The sequence below is a fragment of the Schistocerca americana genome, chromosome 4 (genome assembly GCF_021461395.2).
Source record: "Schistocerca americana isolate TAMUIC-IGC-003095 chromosome 4, iqSchAmer2.1, whole genome shotgun sequence".
NCBI classification, from domain to species: Eukaryota; Metazoa; Arthropoda; class Insecta; order Orthoptera; family Acrididae; genus Schistocerca; species Schistocerca americana.
In genome coordinates this window covers 524,845,981-524,865,253 of record NC_060122.1, presented here as the reverse complement: position 1 = coordinate 524,865,253, position 19,273 = coordinate 524,845,981, and the positions used below count along the sequence as shown (strand labels likewise).

Genomic DNA, 19,273 nt, shown 5'->3' with positions numbered 1-19,273 from the left:
TCATACTCCTTTTCCTAATTCTCGCCAGCCATTACGTTCTCTTTTCACTTTCGCTGACGCCATTTGATATAAATATGAGTTTATGGGTCGTCTGCTTTTCCCGTCCGTTCTCTTTTCCCTCATTATCGTTACAAGCACATCTCAAGCCACGTTGTCAGAGAGCTTTCCCGGTCTATAAAACACATTTATAGGTCTCTTCCCGTTTCAATATACCTCTCTCCTAAAATTCGCAAGAGTCCTAGTGCATCTCTTGTGCCTGTATTCTGTCTGAAACCAAATTGCTCCTTAGCCAAATTCCCCTCCATTACATTTTACAGTCTTTTATTTAATTATTCTTAGCATAACTTTGGCTGCATGTGAAATGAGAGTAGTTGTTCTGTGCTCTCTGCATTTCTTGGTGGCTACTTGTTTCTTTGGCACTGGAATCATTACTGTTGTTACAAAGTCGTTTGGCCCTACACGTCTTTCATATATTTTGTTACATAACCACAGTATTAATGCCGTATTCTAACAGTATATGAATATCTCTTTAACCCATTAGAATTAACACACATTTATCCACATTTAAACCGAAATGACTCGACACATCGACTAGAAATTCTCAAGCATCCCTGCAGTCGTTCAAAGACGACATTTTCCTACCCACAGCAGTAAACAGTCTCAGACTGGTGCCCATTCTACAACGCAAATCGTTTACGTAAGTGGAGAACGGAAGCAGTCTTATCTCACTTCAACATGGCACTTACACGCTACTTTGTCTCTGATGAGGACTCATCATCCTGCAGAATTATTATGTCGATAACTATGGGTTCTTTCCCTGCTCTGGCGTATGGTTCATCGGAACTACAACAGATGAAATACTAGTTCACCTTATTACATGAATGATAAAAAAAATTTACTTAACTTGACACAATAATTTGTCACACGAGTGCATGATAATTTGCTACTGTCATTGACTATTAAAGCACTACACGAGGCACTAATTAAAAAACAGTTCTCTCAAAGTGCAATGTTCAACATTTAGAAAAGTAAATTTCTATTTGACATTTGAATAACTCTTTAAGTCTACTTGATCATGCTGATTGTCTCAGCTGAGCTCACAAACTGGGGCAGAGCGCTTCCATGCTCGGCTCTATGTTGACCTCAAAGCGACGGTGCTGTTGTGCTAAGAGAGGGGGCGTGGCTCCTTCAGCGTCTCCCACTCGCCTGTGCGGATTACAGTGAGAAATCACTATCGTCTGTGATATCGATGAGTGTTGCCGACTTTGGTGTGACACCGCGATCTCTGGACGATACCTCAAGAAGGCACTGGGTTCTGTCGATCATAAAGCACTTCACTGTCAACACTTACAAATTTTCTCCTCGAGCTCATTGTAACAAATCATTCCTCGTCGCATTCGTGGGCGTGTAAACTTCACTATCGTGGATGCTAGCGTGAGTTTATGATGTCTGCTGGAAGGGCACTTTGTTTAGCCTGCAGATGAATGACAATTTTGACTGTAAATCTTATAAGTAGGTTGTGGTCACGGCCTGCTATGCGAGATTAAAGGCGAGTGATTTTTCATTGTGGCAGGTCTTTCCCAGCAGATGTTGAAAATGAACTGTAGAAAAATGCTGGCAGGAAGAAAGCTTATGCACGGAAGTGCTATCAGCGGCAAGAGGAAATAGCCAACAGAAATGCCTGAATCGTGTTAGCGAGCATGTAAGGTTGGAAAGTTTAGAACAACATCGCGGTGCTGCCTGTGGGCCTGAGGCGATGTTTTAAGGATGTTGTGTACATCAGGTCGGGAGTGAGTGGTCCTTCGTGAATAACGAAATTATTTTTCAATACGGAAAGTTTAAAGAAGGCCGCAAGTGCATTCACGTGTGGGCGTAGTATTATATTTAAGCATTCCCCGGTATACTGCACGAGTGTTACACTGCACACCCTCGATAGGCAGAAACCTCGTATCAGATCGCAGAGCCAGTAGCTAACTAGAGGAGATGTGTAATGAAAGAGGCGGACATGGTAAGGTCTCAACGAAGCCATTATTTTCCATTTGCTTCCCTGCAGACTTGAAGTGTGATGTTTTTGTGTGATTTCCTTTCCCTGTTGAGTTTCAACTGGATTGTTATTACACTTGTGGAGATTATCAAGGGAAGTTTCTGAGCGCCAGCTGAAAGCGGTGTACAAACTGTTAGAGGTCTATTTTCCAGTTCAGTGATCGGATGTCTGTCTCTCTGAATGTGCTTATTTTTAACAATGCCTGAGGAAACGGACACTGGTGTCGATCTTGCAGGTGTACTACATTTACGAAATTTATTCGCTATTGCGGAATATTTCTGACATAGCTGCATTATGTATAAATATATTACCTATTGATGACACATGAAAATTTGTGCCCGACAGGGACTCGAACCTGGATTTCCCGCTTGTCGAGAGAGGTCGCCACAGCAACTTTGGCTATCAGAGTAAACTTCCTGGAACTGTAGTTCAGCTGCAAGATCGTAGGCAACGTCTCTTTCCTCAGATAATGATAAAAATAAGTACTGACGATTGTAATACTAACGTTGAATACGTTCGTTTCCTTGAAACACCGTGGTGGGAACTCAGCTAAAGTTATAAGAATGTGTGGCGTCTGTTCTTTCGCACATATCCGAAAGAACACACACCTTGCAGAATCCTCAGCTGTTACACATTATATGAAATTGAAGGTGGAGAGGGGAAGAATCGATAGGAAAGGGGGGATCACTGCTGTCCGCTGCATTGAGACATTATGTGGAATCGGCGGCGAGTGAAAATGTGCAACGGACCGGGATTCGAACCCGGAGGCGATAACATTGTGTCCTGGATGGTATAGTGGTTGCCGCACCTGCTTGGTAAACAGGACATCCCGGGTTCGAACCACGGTCCGGTACACATATTCACTCGTCGTCGCCGATTCCGCGTAACGTCCCAATGCAGCTGACAACAGTGATACTTCCCCTTTCCTTTCCTTTCCTTTCCTTTCCTTTCCTTTCCTTTCCTTTCCTTTCCTTTCCTCAATTTACATATGAAGTAAAGTTACTAGCGATGAGGTTGTAGATGGTGTGACATATGGAACTTTGGACCGGTCCTGGAAGCATTCTCAGATAGCCAAGGTGGTTGCTGGTACGGTAGCTCAGCGTGCCTTCCCTAATAAAAAAAAGTGAGTGATCGGATGAACGATGAATTTGAATGGATGTCATGCGATGTCCACCCCGAACAAATGCAACGAGCCATAACGAAAAGAAAAGGTGGTTAAGGGCGACAGCTCGCGACAAGTGGGAAATCCGTTTTGAAGTCCCGGTCCGGTACAAATGTTCACATGTCACCCATAGGTTACATCTTCATACATAACGTCAGAAAGATTTCACAGTAGCGAATATATTTCATATCTCTGACTATGTTTAGATTACTGTCATGCATTATTAATAGGATAGGACTCGTGATAATTTTAACTGTCTCGCAGGTGAAAGCGAGCCTGGCGATCCTTATTTAAACTGATTTAAACTGATTTGATAAGGGTAGCAACGCAGTAAAGCAATCTAGGATCGCCAATAAACGTTTTCCGTTTCATCTGCTAGGCAATAAGTTCATAAATTTGTCTCACACGCTGGTGATCGCAAAGAGTTCGAGGATACTGGTCCTGGCCGCGAGTGGTACATTTTGGGATGCGACGAAGTACCGAGGGCGTGACGAGTCGACCAGTACGTTTCACCATCAGTACGGTCGTTATAATTACAGTACAGCTGCTCAAGGAGGTCCAGCATCAGCTGTAATTATCGCGTGGTAGCGAAACTTGGCAGGTATGCTAATGCGTTAATGTGGAACCGATTTACACTGGAAAAAAATTAGTTCCAAATTTGTCCGCCAGGTGCGAATCTGGTGCTGTACAGCACTTCGTCGACATCTCCGCTGCTCGCATTGATCAAAGTGCTTAAGCGGCAGTTAATAATAAAATCAACATTATGCCTCTCTATACGCTGATCTTGCATTCACGGCGCCAGATTTGCAACTGGTTGCCAACATTGGAACTAATTTTTTCCAGCGTAAATCGGTACCACGTTAACGCATTTGAATATATAACAAATTTCGCCTCTGTACGATAACTACAGCCCACACTTGATCTCTGTGAGTAGCTGCATTTTAATTACAACGGCCTGTTGCATACAACTCATATGAAAAACGTAAGCTGTCTACATATTATTAAGAGAGAGCGGAGGGTACTTACTGACAACGTGAAATGTTGCGGGGCAGCGCTAGGCACAGTAGCGGACCGCACCGCCAACAGGCGCCGCCAGATGCAGGTGACGGCTGTGCTGAGCAGCAGCGCCACCAGCAGCAGCGACACGGCGGCCGCCGTCTGCAGCGTGCCAGCCGCCCACGATGGCGCCGTGGGCTTGGGGGGCAGCTGGCCCGGCGCCTTGGATCAGGAGACACAAGAAGAGGCAAGTAGTGGCTAGTGGTACCTCAGTGTGTGCTTTGTGTTTTGTGTGTGCGCGCGCGTGCGAGCCCACGAGCCTGGTGTGACACATGGTACCTTTACTGGAATCAGTTTGATTGTTCTGGACACTGGTAAATAAAAAACAGAGATTATGGAGAGTTATTAATAAATACACTACTGGCCATTAAAATTGATACACCACGAAGATGACGTGCTACAGAAGCGAAATTTAACCGACAGGAAGAAGATGCTGTGATATGCAAATGATTAGCTTTTCAGAGCATTCACACAAGGTTGGCGCCGGTGGCGACACCTACAACGTCCTGACATGAGGAACGCTTCCAACCGGTTTCTCATACACAAACAGCAGTTGACCGTCGTTGCCTGGTGAAACGTTGTTGTGATGCCTCGTGTAAGGGGGAGAAATGCGTACCATCACGTTTCCGACTTTGATAAAGGTCGGATTGTAGCCTATCGCGATTGCGGTTTATCGTATCGCGACATTGCTGCTCGCGTTGGTCGAGATCCAATGACTGTTAGCAGGATATGGAATCGGTGGGTTCAGGAGGGTAACACGGAACGCCGTGCTGGATCCCAACGGACTCGTATCACTAGCAGTCGAGATGACAAGCATCTTATCTGCATAGCTGTAACGGATCGTGCAGCCACGTCGCGATCCCTGAGTCAATAGATGGGGACGTTAGCAAGACAACAACCATGTGAACGAACAGTTCGACGACGTTTGCAGCAAATATAGATGTTAAACTGAAAAGTATCCGTATTACATGGATATGGGTGTGGCCTCTACTGTCTTATTAATACTGTAAACAACACAATTTCCTGCTTCAGTGACGAGTTATTGAAATTTTACTGTACTCTGATGCATTTTGAGCAGCAAGCTGCCACTGTCAAATGAAGATTCATTAATAATATTAAACGGCAAACACTTTCCCAATTTCTGGAAAATATTATTTACTTATTGTCAGATGACAACTGAATGTTGCAACCACAGATAAAATGACTTGTGACTTAACAGTTATTACTTACTGTACACCGAAACTACAAAGGGCACAACAGAATGATGACATGTAGTGCGTTTAAAAAGAAATTGTTATATTTTTATGAAACGGAGAAATAATTACATTTAACTAAATATGAAAAATAAACTTGTTATGTGGATAATTTTACTTTTAACATCTTCTAACAGAAAACAGCCCATACGATGGAGACTGAAGTTTTGTACGCTGTTGAGAACGCAGGAAGATGACCAAAATCGACAATACTGGAAATCAATAAAAATATGTTTTGAAGTCCCAGCTTATTTTTAAAAGGTCAAACTTCTTCCCCTTGTTGAACTAAGTTTCAGTTATACAAATGATGGAGTACAATTGTAAAACCACTTTATTTTCATCTATTGTTCTACGTAACGATATCCAACTATGAAACTTTGTTTTTTGCATTCATTTGTCACCTGACGATGACCTTTGAAACCGAAAGCTGGTTCGTGACCATATAAAGGGTAGAGAGGGGGAGAAATGTGTGAGAGGGGGCAGGAGAGGAGAGGATTTATTATGCTGCCTGTCACCGCATCCAGACTGTTTATCAAAGTTCGTCTGAGGCAGCTTCTGTTGAAGAAGCATGAATTTTACAAAAATTGTAATACAGGAATATCAGAATACTACCAAATATACCTGCGAAGTTTCTGTGCCAAGTTATCTCTGTATTAGCTCGTATAGACAGTGTTCGACAGTTTGAGCGTATCACAGCTGTGTCTTGAAACACATCCGAGTACATACCATAACTAATAATACAGGGTGGGGCAAATGAAAGTGAAACGAAGAACAGAGTTCCAGTGTACAAAGAAACACAGCAGAGGAAAGGAAATACGTACTGACCTGACTGTAGTAGATGTCAGAAGTGACCAACAGTCGACTCTTGGCACTTTTGGGCCCTGTTCAGAAAGTTGCTGAAGACGGATCGAAGATGGACTGCTGGAATTGCTGCAGTCTCGTCCGAAATGTTCTGCTGCAGTTCTTGAAGACTGAGGGTGGTTGTGATACACTTTAGACTTGATGTTTCCCCATACAAAGTAATCGCACACTGACAGATCAGGTGACCTGGGTGGCCAACTAGGGCTGCGATCACACTGACCTTTGCTGAAAACTCTGTCAGGCGTGAAGATTGTGTAAATGTGCTCCAAGGTTCGGCCGGCTGCATGAGCAGTTCCTCCATCCTGTTGGAAGTAACTGTGGGTCTTGTCCTCCGGGCCACTTTTATTTGCCCCATCCTGTATATTTTTATAAGAATTTCTGACGATTATAGATGAATTTCTAACATAAAGTTTTATTTTGTCAGAAAACGATTCGCCTTTAAAATCATAGTTGTCTTATATATTACGATATATTAGCCCCCCCCCCCCCCTCCCAATCGAGGTGTAGGAATATACCAACCTCTGTTCCCATGAAAATAGGAGCCAGTGTTCAAAGACAGGTATCTGGAGATTTTTGATATAGCGATTACTTCAAACATCATCTGCCGACTGTCGGCAGTTTGGAAATTAGATGGTTGAAAGGTGTTTGATTTGACTTTCTGTACTAAATAGCCGAGGCTCTCGTGACCATCTCTGAAAAGATGGACATACGGAAATTTGATACTCAGTAGTTTACGACTGATAACAATCTTACTTTTCAATATTGAGTGAAAAAGAGTCTCTTCTATGAGACTATCAATAAATTTAAACCACTTCAAATTCAATTATCATAACAACTAAACTCCGCCCGAAAAGCCATGAAGGCCCAACGGTACCGATCGGCTGTCGTGTCATCCTCAGACCACAGGCGTCACTGCGGATGTGGAGGGGATGTAGTCAGCACACCGCTCTGTCGGTCGTATATCAGTTTACGAGATCGGAGCCGCTACTTCTCGATCAAGTAGCTCCTCAGTTTGCTTCACAAGGGCTGAGTGCACCCTGCTTGCCAACAGCGCTCGGTAGAACGGGTAGCCACCCATCAAAGTGCTAGCCCAGCCCGACAGCGCTTAACTTCGGTGATATGACGGGAACCGGTGTTACCACTGCGGCAGGGCCGTTGGCTTAAAATATCAAATTTCAGTTATTTTTAACTCAGGGTGTTACGTCTCCAAAAATGGCTCCGAGCACTATGGAGCTTAACATCTGAGGTCATCAGTCCCCTAGACGTAGAACTACTTAAATCTAAGTAACCTAAGGACATCACACACATCCATGCCCGAGGCAGGATTCGAACCTGCGATCGTAGCGGTCGCGCGGATCCAGACTGCAGCGCGTAGAACCGCTCGGCGACTCCGGGCGGCGTTACGTCTCCTTGGCTGAATGGTTAACCTTTCTTCACGTCAGAATGATTTCCAGAGCCCAGTTTGACTGCAGCATAAGATTTCACTTGACTGATCGATTTTATTAATTTTTCCATTTTAATTTGTCCCTAACGAAAAGAGATTATAAGATCAATATCACGAAAACTACAACTAAGGTAATGGAATATAGTTGAATTACACCAGGCGTTGTTCAGGGAATTAGATTAGGAAATGAGACACTATACGTAGTGGATGATTTTGCTATTCGGGCAACGAATTAAACGATGATGGCCGACGTAGAGAGGATACAAAAAGTTTCGGGGAGCTAGTACAATGCGAAGATATTCTGTTGTGTTGGACGGATTTTGTCAAAAAGAGCCCCGCACTCCAGCAGAGCGTCATTAGTGAAGTTTTATGGTCTGAACACTGGACGAACATTCCTGAAGTGAAACAGTGACGCCACATCCCTTCCCCTTGGATGGGCGACTGCTCACGAGAAGAAACTCTGTTAAAAGAGAAGAGAATGCAGGCTAGAGTGGCACCTGGAGCTCTATGGCGTCTGCCGTGGGAACGATCAGCTAGAAGACTTTTTAGGATAGCGTCCCTCTGAAAAAAAAAAAAAAAAAAACCGCAGGACGGCTTGCGAGTGGGTACATATTACGGAGGGGGATTTTCTGATGCTAGAACGCGTGCAATTGACGCGGAGATGCGAACAACGCTTTTATTAGTGTTCTAACATATTTTACTGGCTGCTCCTCATGGAGTAATGTTGAAATTTTACGGAGCGAACGTAAACGCTTCGCCTGTTGGCGGCGTGCAGTAAAGACGCTACGACCGTGGGAGCCAGTGAGTAAGGATTTCCCCCGTGGGCGTCGTAGAAAAAGGACAGTTCGGCCGTCGAGTAAAGACGCCGGCTATGGGAGCCTGCTTAGGTAGGTTCTGGAGCAACCATCCGTCCGTTTACTTGTGCGACAACGCACTGCGCGTTGCATCAGCTATCTTGCAGCTTGTGTTGCTTCAGGGTAAGGTTTATCAATCAACGTACTTATCACTATCCAAACTTGTCTTTGATTGGAAATAAAAATTTTCATAATCCTCAGTAGCGTTATAATTCAAGTAAGCAATATTCTAATATTGTTTCTTAGATGTGTTATTGGGGGAAATAATTTGATTAATTTAATAAGTAAAGGGAGAAATGTGAAGTACTCCAATCAGTGTGCCTGGGCATATAACAATATGTAATTAATTCCGATGCGCACAGATTATAGGTCTTCATCTACATTTATACTCCGCAAGCCACCCAACGGTGTGTGGCGGAGGGCACTTTACATGCCGATGTCATTACCTCCCTCTCCTGTTCCAGTCGCGTATGGTTCGCGGGAAGAACGACTGCCGGAAAGCCTCCGTGCGCGCTCGAATCTCTCTAATTTTACATTCGTGATCTCCTCGGGAGGTATAAGTGGGAGGAAGCAATATATTCGATACCTCATCCAGAAACGCACCCTCTCGAAACCTGGACGGCAAGCTACACCGCGATGCAGAGCGCCTCTCTTGCACAGTCCGCCACTTGAGTTTGCTAAACATCTCCGTAACGCTATCACGCTTACCAAATAACCCTGTGACGAAACGCGCCGCTCTTCTTTGGATCTTCTCCACCTCCTCTGTCAACCCGACCTGGTACGGATCCCACACTGATGAGCAATACTCAAGTGTAGGTCGAACGAGTGTTTTGTAAGCCACCTCCTTTGTTGATGGACTACATTTTCTAAGGACTCTCCCAATGAATCTCAACCTGGCACCCGCCTTACGAACAATTAATTTTATATGATCATTCCACTTCAAATCGTTCCGCACGCATACTCCCAGATATTTCACAGAAGTAACTGCTACCAGTGTTTGTTCCGCTATCATATAATCATACAATAAAGGATCCTTCTTTCTATGTATTCGCAATACATTACATTTGTCCATGTTAAGTGTCAGTTGCCACTCCCCGCACCAAGTGCCTATCCGCTGCAGATCCTCCTGCATTTTGCTCCAATTTTCTAATGCTGCAACTTCTCTGTATACTACAGCATCACCCGCGAAAAGCCGCATGGAACTTCCGACACTATCTACTACACTGTCTGCAGGGTGTTTTTCCATGCCGACGTAAATTCTGGGATAGAAATTAACAGTAGGTACCCTCCATGCCTTATTTTAAACACCGCACTTACCAAGCGGAAACGATACACGTACACCACCTAGGACGTGCCTGACCTCTAATGAACGCGGTGTGTTGCAAGTTAATTGCTAGCATCACCAAGAATCCGATAAAACATTTAGCTCACGGCTGCGATGGGTGCCGCATAATCAAGTTTAAGAGCTTCAGTGGGAGCTGTGTGGCTTTTGCGAGAGGGACTTGACGTATCGTGAAACTGCAACCCGTATCGTACGTAATGTTACTGCAGTGACGCGTGGAATTAAGATTCAAGTAAGTTGAACAACAGACTACACACCATTAATTATCATTTCGAATGGGAGAATATGCTTCAGTTAACTTTCCATTTACATTAAAGGCGCAGCTGTTTCATAAGAAAGAATCTTTTATAGCAACTTTTCATCAAGTACAGACCTAAGTCTATTTTTGTAAAAAAGTAACAACAGTTTTAAAATATGGCCACTGCAACGTTGCTGTCGGGGATTCTTATATGTGCCCTGAGTACCTGAATCTACTGGCTTCCCGTACGCCCGTATTTACGTTCATTTAAAATTCCCTACTAAAATGAAAATCGCGTCGATTCTTAAATACGTGCAGTGATTCGTTTTCTGTGGGCAAAAAATGTGTCGGAGGTCGAAATTCATCGATAGATCTGCGAAGTTTATGGAAAAAGCATTGTAAGCGATTGAGTTGTATGATAATGGGTTATAGCGTTTAAATACAGTCGTGCTACTGTTCACGATGAACTGCGAAATGCGGTGCCACCCACTGTCACTATACAGCTGGTGCAGAATGTTGATGAAAAAGTTCAAGAATACAGACGGTGATCTGCTACCCATTGATTATCATTTGTTCCCACATTTGAATGAACTTTTAGTATGTCGGCATTTCGAAGAAGTAACGTCAAGACGACCTTTCAGCTGTGGTTGGTAAAAGAGGTGGCAGATTTTTGTAATGAGAATGGAATGAAGAAATTAGTTGTTTGTTACGAAAAGTGTCTCATAATAGTGTTGAGCAGTAGGTTCAGGTATAAACTTTCGAGCAATAACATTTTTTAAATGCAATTGTGTTTGTTTAGTATAAAATGTTACTAACTTCAGAAAGACACCTCATATGTTTTGGGGAAAGAACGGCATATGAATATTATCTCTGAAGAAATGGCGGCAGCGATTGCTGTTATTGAGGACTGACGCTTGAACGTAGTGCAAATAATTAACCGAAAGTTCTAGTTAGTGATGCTGCCCTCAGACTTTCAGACTTTTTATAACACGCAACAAAATTACAAATTGTGTCACGTGTGCGCAACATTTTTGTTGCTCCAGTATCGACTGTCTCCCCTGTGTTTGTTCCCGGCCCGTTGCTGCGACACCAGAGGGCGCCTGGCCGGAAGAGATCGCGCGTAACCACCGGCGGACGCGGGCACAGGGCCATGTTCGGCTAGTTAGGATGAAGCCGTTTCCTGGCAGCGATGAGCAGTTGGGGGTCTTTGTTTACCGAGGACGCCTGAGTGCACTTTCGGAACGAACGTAGCTGGAAGGTTACGGCTTCGCTTGAGTGTTATGGCGCCATCACGCCAGTTGGAGTTTATACTGAGGTGGCAAAAGTCATGTGATACCTACTACACTACTGGCCATTAAAATTGCTACACCAAGAAGAAATGCAGATGATAAACGGGTATTCATTGGACAAATATATTATACTAGAACTGATATGTGATTACATTTTCACAATATCTGGGTGCATAGATCCTGAGAAATCAGTACCCAGAACAACCACCTCTGGCCGTAATACCGGCCTTGATACGCCTGGGAATTGAGTCAAACAGAGCTTGGATGGCGTATACAGGTACAGCTGCCCATGTAGCTTCAACACGATACCACAGTTCATCAAGAGTAGTGACTGGCGTATTGTGCTCAGCCAGTTGCTCGGCCAGCTTTAACCAGACGTTTTCAGTTGGTGAGAGATCTGGAGAATGTGCTGGCCAGGGCAGCAGTCTAACATTTTCTGTATCCAGAAAGGCCCGTACAGGACCTGCAACATGCGGTCGTGCATTATCCTGCTGAAATGTAGGGTTTCGCAGGGATCGAATGAAGGGTAGAGCCACGGGTCTTAACACATCTGAAATGTAACGTCCACTATTGAAAGTGCCGTCAATGCGAACAAGAGGTGACCGAGACGTGTAACCAACGGCACCCCATACCATCACGCCAGGTGATACGCCATTATGGCGATGACGAATACACGCTTCCAATGTGCGTTCACCGCGATGTCGCCAAACACAGATGCGACCATCATGATGCTGTAAACAGAACCTGGATTCATCCGTAAAAATGGCGTTTTGCCATTAGTGCACCCAGGCTCGTCGTTGAGTACACCATCGCAGGCGCTCCTGTCTGTGATGCAGCGTCAAGGATAACCGCAGTCATGGTCTCCGAGCTGATAGTCCATGCTGGTGCGAACGTCGTCGAACTGTTCGTGCAGATGGTTGTTGTCTTGCAAACGTCCCGATCTGTTGACTCAGGGATCGAGACGTCGCTGTACAATCCGTTACAGCCATACAGACAAGATGGCTGTCATCTCGACTGCTAGTGGTACGAGGCCGTTGGGATCCAGCATGGCGTTCCGTATTACCCTCCTGAACCCACCGATTTCATAGTTTGCTAACAATCATTGGATCTCGAGCAACGCGAGCAGCAATGTCGCGATACGATAAACCGCAATAGTGATAGGCCACCACCCGACCTTTATCAAAGTCGGAAGCGTGATGATACTCATTTCTCCCCCTTACACGAGGCATCACAACAACGTTTCACCAGGCAACGACGGTCAACTGCTGTTTGTGTATGAGAAATCGGTTGGAAGCGTTCCTCATGTCAGGACGTTGTAGGTGTCTCCACCGGCGCCAACCTTGTGTGAATGCTCTGAAATATTGCATATCACAGCATCTTCTTCCTGTCGGTTAAATTTCGCTTCTGTAGCACGTCATCTTCGTGGTGTAGCAATTTTAATGGCCAGTAGTGTAATATCGTGTCGGATCTCCTATTGCCGGTTGTAGTGAAGCACCTCGACGTGGCACTGACTCGACAAGTCGTTGGAAGTCCCCTGCAGAAATACTGAGCTATGCTGCCTCTATAACCGTCCGCAATTTCGAAAGAGTTGCCGGTGTAGGGTTTTGTGCACGAGCTGATCACTCGATTCTGTCCCATAAATGTTGGATTATGTCGTGCACTCGAATTGTCAAATATGTTCTTCAAACCAATCGCGAACAATTGTGGTCTGATGACACAGCCTATTGTCACCCATAAAACTACCATTGTTGTTTTGGAACATGAAGTCCGTGAATGGCAGCAAATGGTCTAGAAGTAGCCGAAAATAATCATTTCCAGTCAATGATCGGTTCATTTGCACCAGAGGACCCAGTCCATTCCATGTAAGCACAGTCCACACCGTTGTGGAGCCACCACCAGCTCGCACAGTGCCTTGAAATCTCGGGTCCATGGCTTCGTTGGGTTGCAGCACACCCGAACTGTAACATTAGCTCTCACCAACGGAAATCGGGACTCATCTGACCAGGCTACAGTTTTCCAGTCGTCTAACATCCAACACATACGCTCACCAGCCCAGGAGAGGCGCTACAGGCGATGTATTCTTAGCAAAGGAGGAGGAGATTAGAGTTTAACGTCCCGTCGACAACGAGGTCATTAGAGACGGAGCGCAAGCTCGGGTGAGGGAAGGATGGGGAAGGAAATCGGCCGTGCCCTTTCAAAGGAACCATCCCAGCATTTGCCTAAAGCGATTTAGGGAAATCACGGAAAACCTAAATCAGGATGGCCGGAGACGGGATTGAACCGACGTCCTCCCGAATGCGAGTCCAGTGTGCTAATCACTGCGCCACCTCGCTCGGTTTCTTAGCAAAGGCACTCGCGTCGGTAGTCTGCTGCCATAGCCCATTAAGCTAAATTCCGCCGCATTGTCGTAACGGATACGTTCATCGTACGTCTCACATTGATTTCTGCGGTTATTTCACGCAGTGTTGCTTCTCAGCTTGCGCTGACAACTCTACGCAGACGCTGCTGCTCTTGGTCGTTATGTGAAGGCCGTTGTCGTGGCGAGAGGTAATCCCTGAAATTTGGTATTCTCCGCACACTCTCATTCTGTGGCTCCTGCGATATTGAATTCCCTAACGATTTCCGAAATGGAGTGTCCCATGCATCTTGCTCCAAATACCATTCCGCGTACATAGTCCGTCAATTACCGTTGTGTAGACGTAGTCAAGTCGGAAACCTGTTCACGTGAATCATCTGAGTACAAACGACCACTCTGCCAATGCACTGAGTGCAATGTGGCAGAGGGAGAAAATCAGTGGGTATGAAGCCTGTCGAAGGTGTGGCGCCGGCCGCGATGGCCGAGCTGTTCTAGGCACTGCAGTCCGGAACCACGCGACTGCTACGGTCGCAGGTTCGAATCCTGCCTCGGGCATGGATGTGTGTGATGTCCTTAGGTTAGTTAGGTTTAAGTAGTTCTACGTTCTAGGGGACTGATGACCTCAGATGTTAAGTCCCATAGTGCTCAGAGCCATTTGAACCATTTGAAGGAAAGGTTCAAAACACTTCAACCATTTTGCAGGAAAGGTCGTGCGGTGGTGAACAAGTATACTGTGCACAGGTAGTTGCTACAACGTTGGGTATGCCTGCGAGCACGGTGAATAAAAGCCTACGAAACATCTTGCATTGCTATCCATACACAATCATCCATATTCAGGAGTTGCTTTCTGGTGACCTGCCAGCAACACAAACGCTCGCTCTGGAATTTCTTGCTCGTATGGAAGTGGACAATAAATGGCCATGGAACATTCTTTGGAAAGAAGATGCCAATTTCAATCTCCAAGGACGTGTTAATATGCAGATCTGCAGAATATGGGCAACGGAAAATCTGCACGCACATCAACCGGTACCACTTCAGTCTGCAAAGGTGACTACGTGGTGCGGGTTGACGACATTGATTGTCGTAGAGCCGGATTTTTGCGAGGAAATAATTCCTGCGGATTCTGCTAACTGCACCGTCACTGGTAAACGTTCTGAGGGTCTTTCGCGATTCAACGTCATTCCAACCCTTTAACAGTGTGAATGTGTGGGTATGATTATTTTTATGCAAGATGGCACTCCTCCGCACATAAACAGAGACAGTGAAGCGGCTGATGCAGAAGCATTTCGGAAATGCTAGAGTTATCGGCCGTCATTTCCCTACAGCCTGGCCGTCCAGTCACCTACAGTGACCCCGTGTGGTAAATATGTAAATATGTGGTAAATATGTTCTGGATGTGGGGTTATCTGAAAGATGTTGTGTTTAGTACTCCACGCAGCTGAATTCAGTGCACGTACTGCGCAACACATGCTGAACGCAACATGCGAGACACTCCGATCTGTTGTGGAATAGAAGTGGCCGTGCGGTTAAAGGCGCTGCAGTCTGGAACCGCAAGACCGCTACGGTCGCAGGTTCGAATCCTGCCTCGGGCATGGATATTTGTGATGTCCTTAGGTTAGTTAGGTTTAACTAGTTCTAAGTTCTAGGGGACTAATGACCTCAGCAGTTGAGTCCCATAGTGCTCAGAGCCATTTGAACCATTTTTTTGTTGTTGTGGAATATGCTGTTTCCCTATTTCAACATGTGGCAGAAAACGGTAGACAGCATCTTGAATACGTCTTCCGCTTGTCTCACGACAGTTATAGACGGATGTCAGTGTTTATTTTTATGCTGTGTTAGGTCTAAGGACAATTAAAGTCGATGTTTTCCCTTCAATGTGGTACGAACTTGCCGTGTTGGATGGACTCATCTAATTAACAGTGCCATAGCTGTTCACTGTTGAAACTGTGCAGTCATGCACATTGGACAGTACAGGTGGCGTAACTGTAATGTACGTCTCAAACCGAAGCCGCCGCATTGCGATTCATCTGTGATTTGTAGCCGACCTCATTTAAGTTAAAACGTTTACAGCGCCATCTACTGGTAAATATGTTCTTTTTTTGTTCCATGAAGTTTCTCTCTGTGTCAGTAGTATGCTGTTCAAATCTGACGCCATTCTGGGCAGTGGTTCTCTTTCTACAGCGATTTGAAACTGAAACTTTAATTATGGACACCATCTATATACATTGACGGCAAAAAATTCGCAACGCCAGAGAACAATTATTGTAGAGTAATGAAATTTCTGGAACACATTTGACTAGGTAACATATTTAAATTTGTAATATTGCGAGATCACAGGTTAATGCGAACGCGAGATGAGCCACTGCAAATATGAAATGTTGGTACATTAATAACCGGTATAATCGCCAGAACGTTGAATGCAAACACGCAAACCTGCATGAGTTCTTTTACGGGTGCTGGATGTCAGTTTGTGCGATGCAGTTCCATGCCTGTTGCATTTGGTCGGTCAAAACAGGGACGTTTAATGCTTTTGTGGATGACGCTGTAGTGGCGTCCGATGATATCCAATACGTGCCCGACTGGAGGTAGATCTGGTGATCGAACAAGCCAAGGCAACATGTCGACACACTGTAGAGCATGTTGAGTTACAACAGCGATACGTGGTCGAGCGTTATCCTGTTGGAAAACACCCCATGGAATGCTGTTCATGAATGCTGTTCATGAATGACAGCACAACAGGTCAAATCAATAGATTGAAGTACAACTTTGCAGTCAGGGAGGGTGGGATAACTATGAAAATGCTCTTGCTGTTCTACGAAATCGCACCCTAGTCCATGGCTCCAATTAGGTGCTGTGGCCGAGCGCTTCTAGGCGCTTCAGTCTGGAACCGCGCGACCGCTATGGTCGCAGGTTCGAATCCTGCCTCGGGCATGGATGTGTGTGATGTCCTTAGGTTAGTTAGGCTAAAGAAGTTCTAAGTTCTAGGGGACTGATGACCTCAGATGTTAAGTCCCATAGTGCTCAGAGCCATTTGAACCAAGTCTAGGTCCAGTCTGTCTAGTACGCAAACAGGTTGGATGCAAATCCTCAACTGGCCTCCTAACCATCAGGAGGCCAATTTGCACCTAGGAAGAATCCGTTTTCATGAGAAAACACAACAGACCTCCACCCTGCCCTCCAATAAGCTCTCGCTTGACATCACTGAAGTCGCAAATGGCGGTGCTTTGGGGTCAGTGGTCTTTGGTGTCAATTGCTGCTCAAAGACGATGGTCTTCCCTCTCGGTAGAGCCATGGGGCCGTCCAGAACCCGGTCTTCTTGAGACGTACGTCTCACATTGATTTCTGCGGTTATTTCACGCAGTGTTGCTTCTCAGCTTGCGCTGACAACTCTACGCAGACGCTGCTGCTCTTGGTCGTTATGTGAAGGCCGTTGTCGTGGCGAGAGGTAATCCCTGAAATTTGGTATTCTCCGCACACTCTTATTCTGTGGCTCCTGCGATATTGAATTCCCTAACGATTTCCGAAATGGAGTGTCCCATGCATCTTGCTCCAAATACCATTCCGCGTACATAGTCCGTCAATTACCGTTGTGTAGACGTAGTCAAGTCGGAAACCTGTTCACGTGAATCATCTGAGTACAAACGACCACTCTGCCAATGCACTGAGTGCAATGTGGCAGAGGGAGAAAATCAGTGGGTATGAAGCCTGTCGAAGGTGTGGCGCCGGCCGCGATGGCCGAGCTGTTCTAGGCACTGCAGTCCGGAACCACGCGACTGCTACGGTCGCAGGTTCGAATCCTGCCTCGGGCATGGATGTGTGTGATGTCCTTAGGTTAGTTAGGTTTAAGTAGTTCTACGTTCTAGGGGACTGATGACCTCAGATGTTAAGTCCCATAGTGCTCAGAGCCATTTGAACCATTTGAAGGAAAGGTTCAAAACACTTCAACCATTTTGCAGGAAAGGTCGTGCGGTGGTGAACAAGTATACTGTGCACAGGTAGTTGCTACAACGTTGGGTATGCCTGCGAGCACGGTGAATAAAAGCCTACGAAACATCTTGCATTGCTATCCATACACAATCATCCATATTCAGGAGTTGCTTTCTGGTGACCTGCCAGCAACACAAACGCTCGCTCTGGAATTTCTTGCTCGTATGGAAGTGGACAATAAATGGCCATGGAACATTCTTTGGAAAGAAGATGCCAATTTCAATCTCCAAGGACGTGTTAATATGCAGATCTGCAGAATATGGGCAACGGAAAATCTGCACGCACATCAACCGGTACCACTTCAGTCTGCAAAGGTGACTACGTGGTGCGGGTTGACGACATTGATTGTCGTAGAGCCGGATTTTTGCGAGGAAATAATTCCTGCGGATTCTGCTAACTGCACCGTCACTGGTAAACGTTCTGAGGGTCTTTCGCGATTCAACGTCATTCCAACCCTTTAACAGTGTGAATGTGTGGGTATGATTATTTTTATGCAAGATGGCACTCCTCCGCACATAAACAGAGACAGTGAAGCGGCTGATGCAGAAGCATTTCGGAAATGCTAGAGTTATCGGCCGTCATTTCCCTACAGCCTGGCCGTCCAGTCACCTACAGTGACCCCGTGTGGTAAATATGTAAATATGTGGTAAATATGTTCTGGATGTGGGGTTATCTGAAAGATGTTGTGTTTAGTACTCCACGCAGCTGAATTCAGTGCACGTACTGCGCAACACATGCTGAACGCAACATGCGAGACACTCCGATCTGTTGTGGAATAGAAGTGGCCGTGCGGTTAAAGGCGCTGCAGTCTGGAACCGCAAGACCGCTACGGTCGCAGGTTCGAATCCTGCCTCGGGCATGGATATTTGTGATGTCCTTAGGTTAGTTAGGTTTAACTAGTTCTAAGTTCTAGGGGACTAATGACCTCAGCAGTTGAGTCCCATAGTGCTCAGAGCCATTTGAACCATTTTTTTGTTGTTGTGGAATATGCTGTTTCCCTATTTCAACATGTGGCAGAAAACGGTAGACAGCATCTTGAATACGTCTTCCGCTTGTCTCACGACAGTTATAGACGGATGTCAGTGTTTATTTTTATGCTGTGTTAGGTCTAAGGACAATTAAAGTCGATGTTTTCCCTTCAATGTGGTACGAACTTGCCGTGTTGGATGGACTCATCTAATTAACAGTGCCATAGCTGTTCACTGTTGAAACTGTGCAGTCATGCACATTGGACAGTACAGGTGGCGTAACTGTAATGTACGTCTCAAACCGAAGCCGCCGCATTGCGATTCATCTGTGATTTGTAGCCGACCTCATTTAAGTTAAAACGTTTACAGCGCCATCTACTGGTAAATATGTTCTTTTTTTGTTCCATGAAGTTTCTCTC

At 45.4% G+C, this 19,273-nt stretch overlaps 1 protein-coding gene across 2 annotated transcripts in view; it reads right to left on the bottom strand.

Annotated features, from left to right (window-relative positions):
- Positions 1 to 19,273, bottom strand: part of LOC124612880 — a 265,723-nt gene that overhangs the window by 28,927 nt on the left and 217,523 nt on the right. For both annotated transcript variants that reach the window (XM_047141326.1, XM_047141327.1), the window contains exon 4: positions 4,233 to 4,424. In XM_047141326.1, coding sequence (XP_046997282.1) covers positions 4,233 to 4,424 — 192 coding nt within the window. The remainder of the gene's footprint in view (positions 1 to 4,232; positions 4,425 to 19,273) is intronic.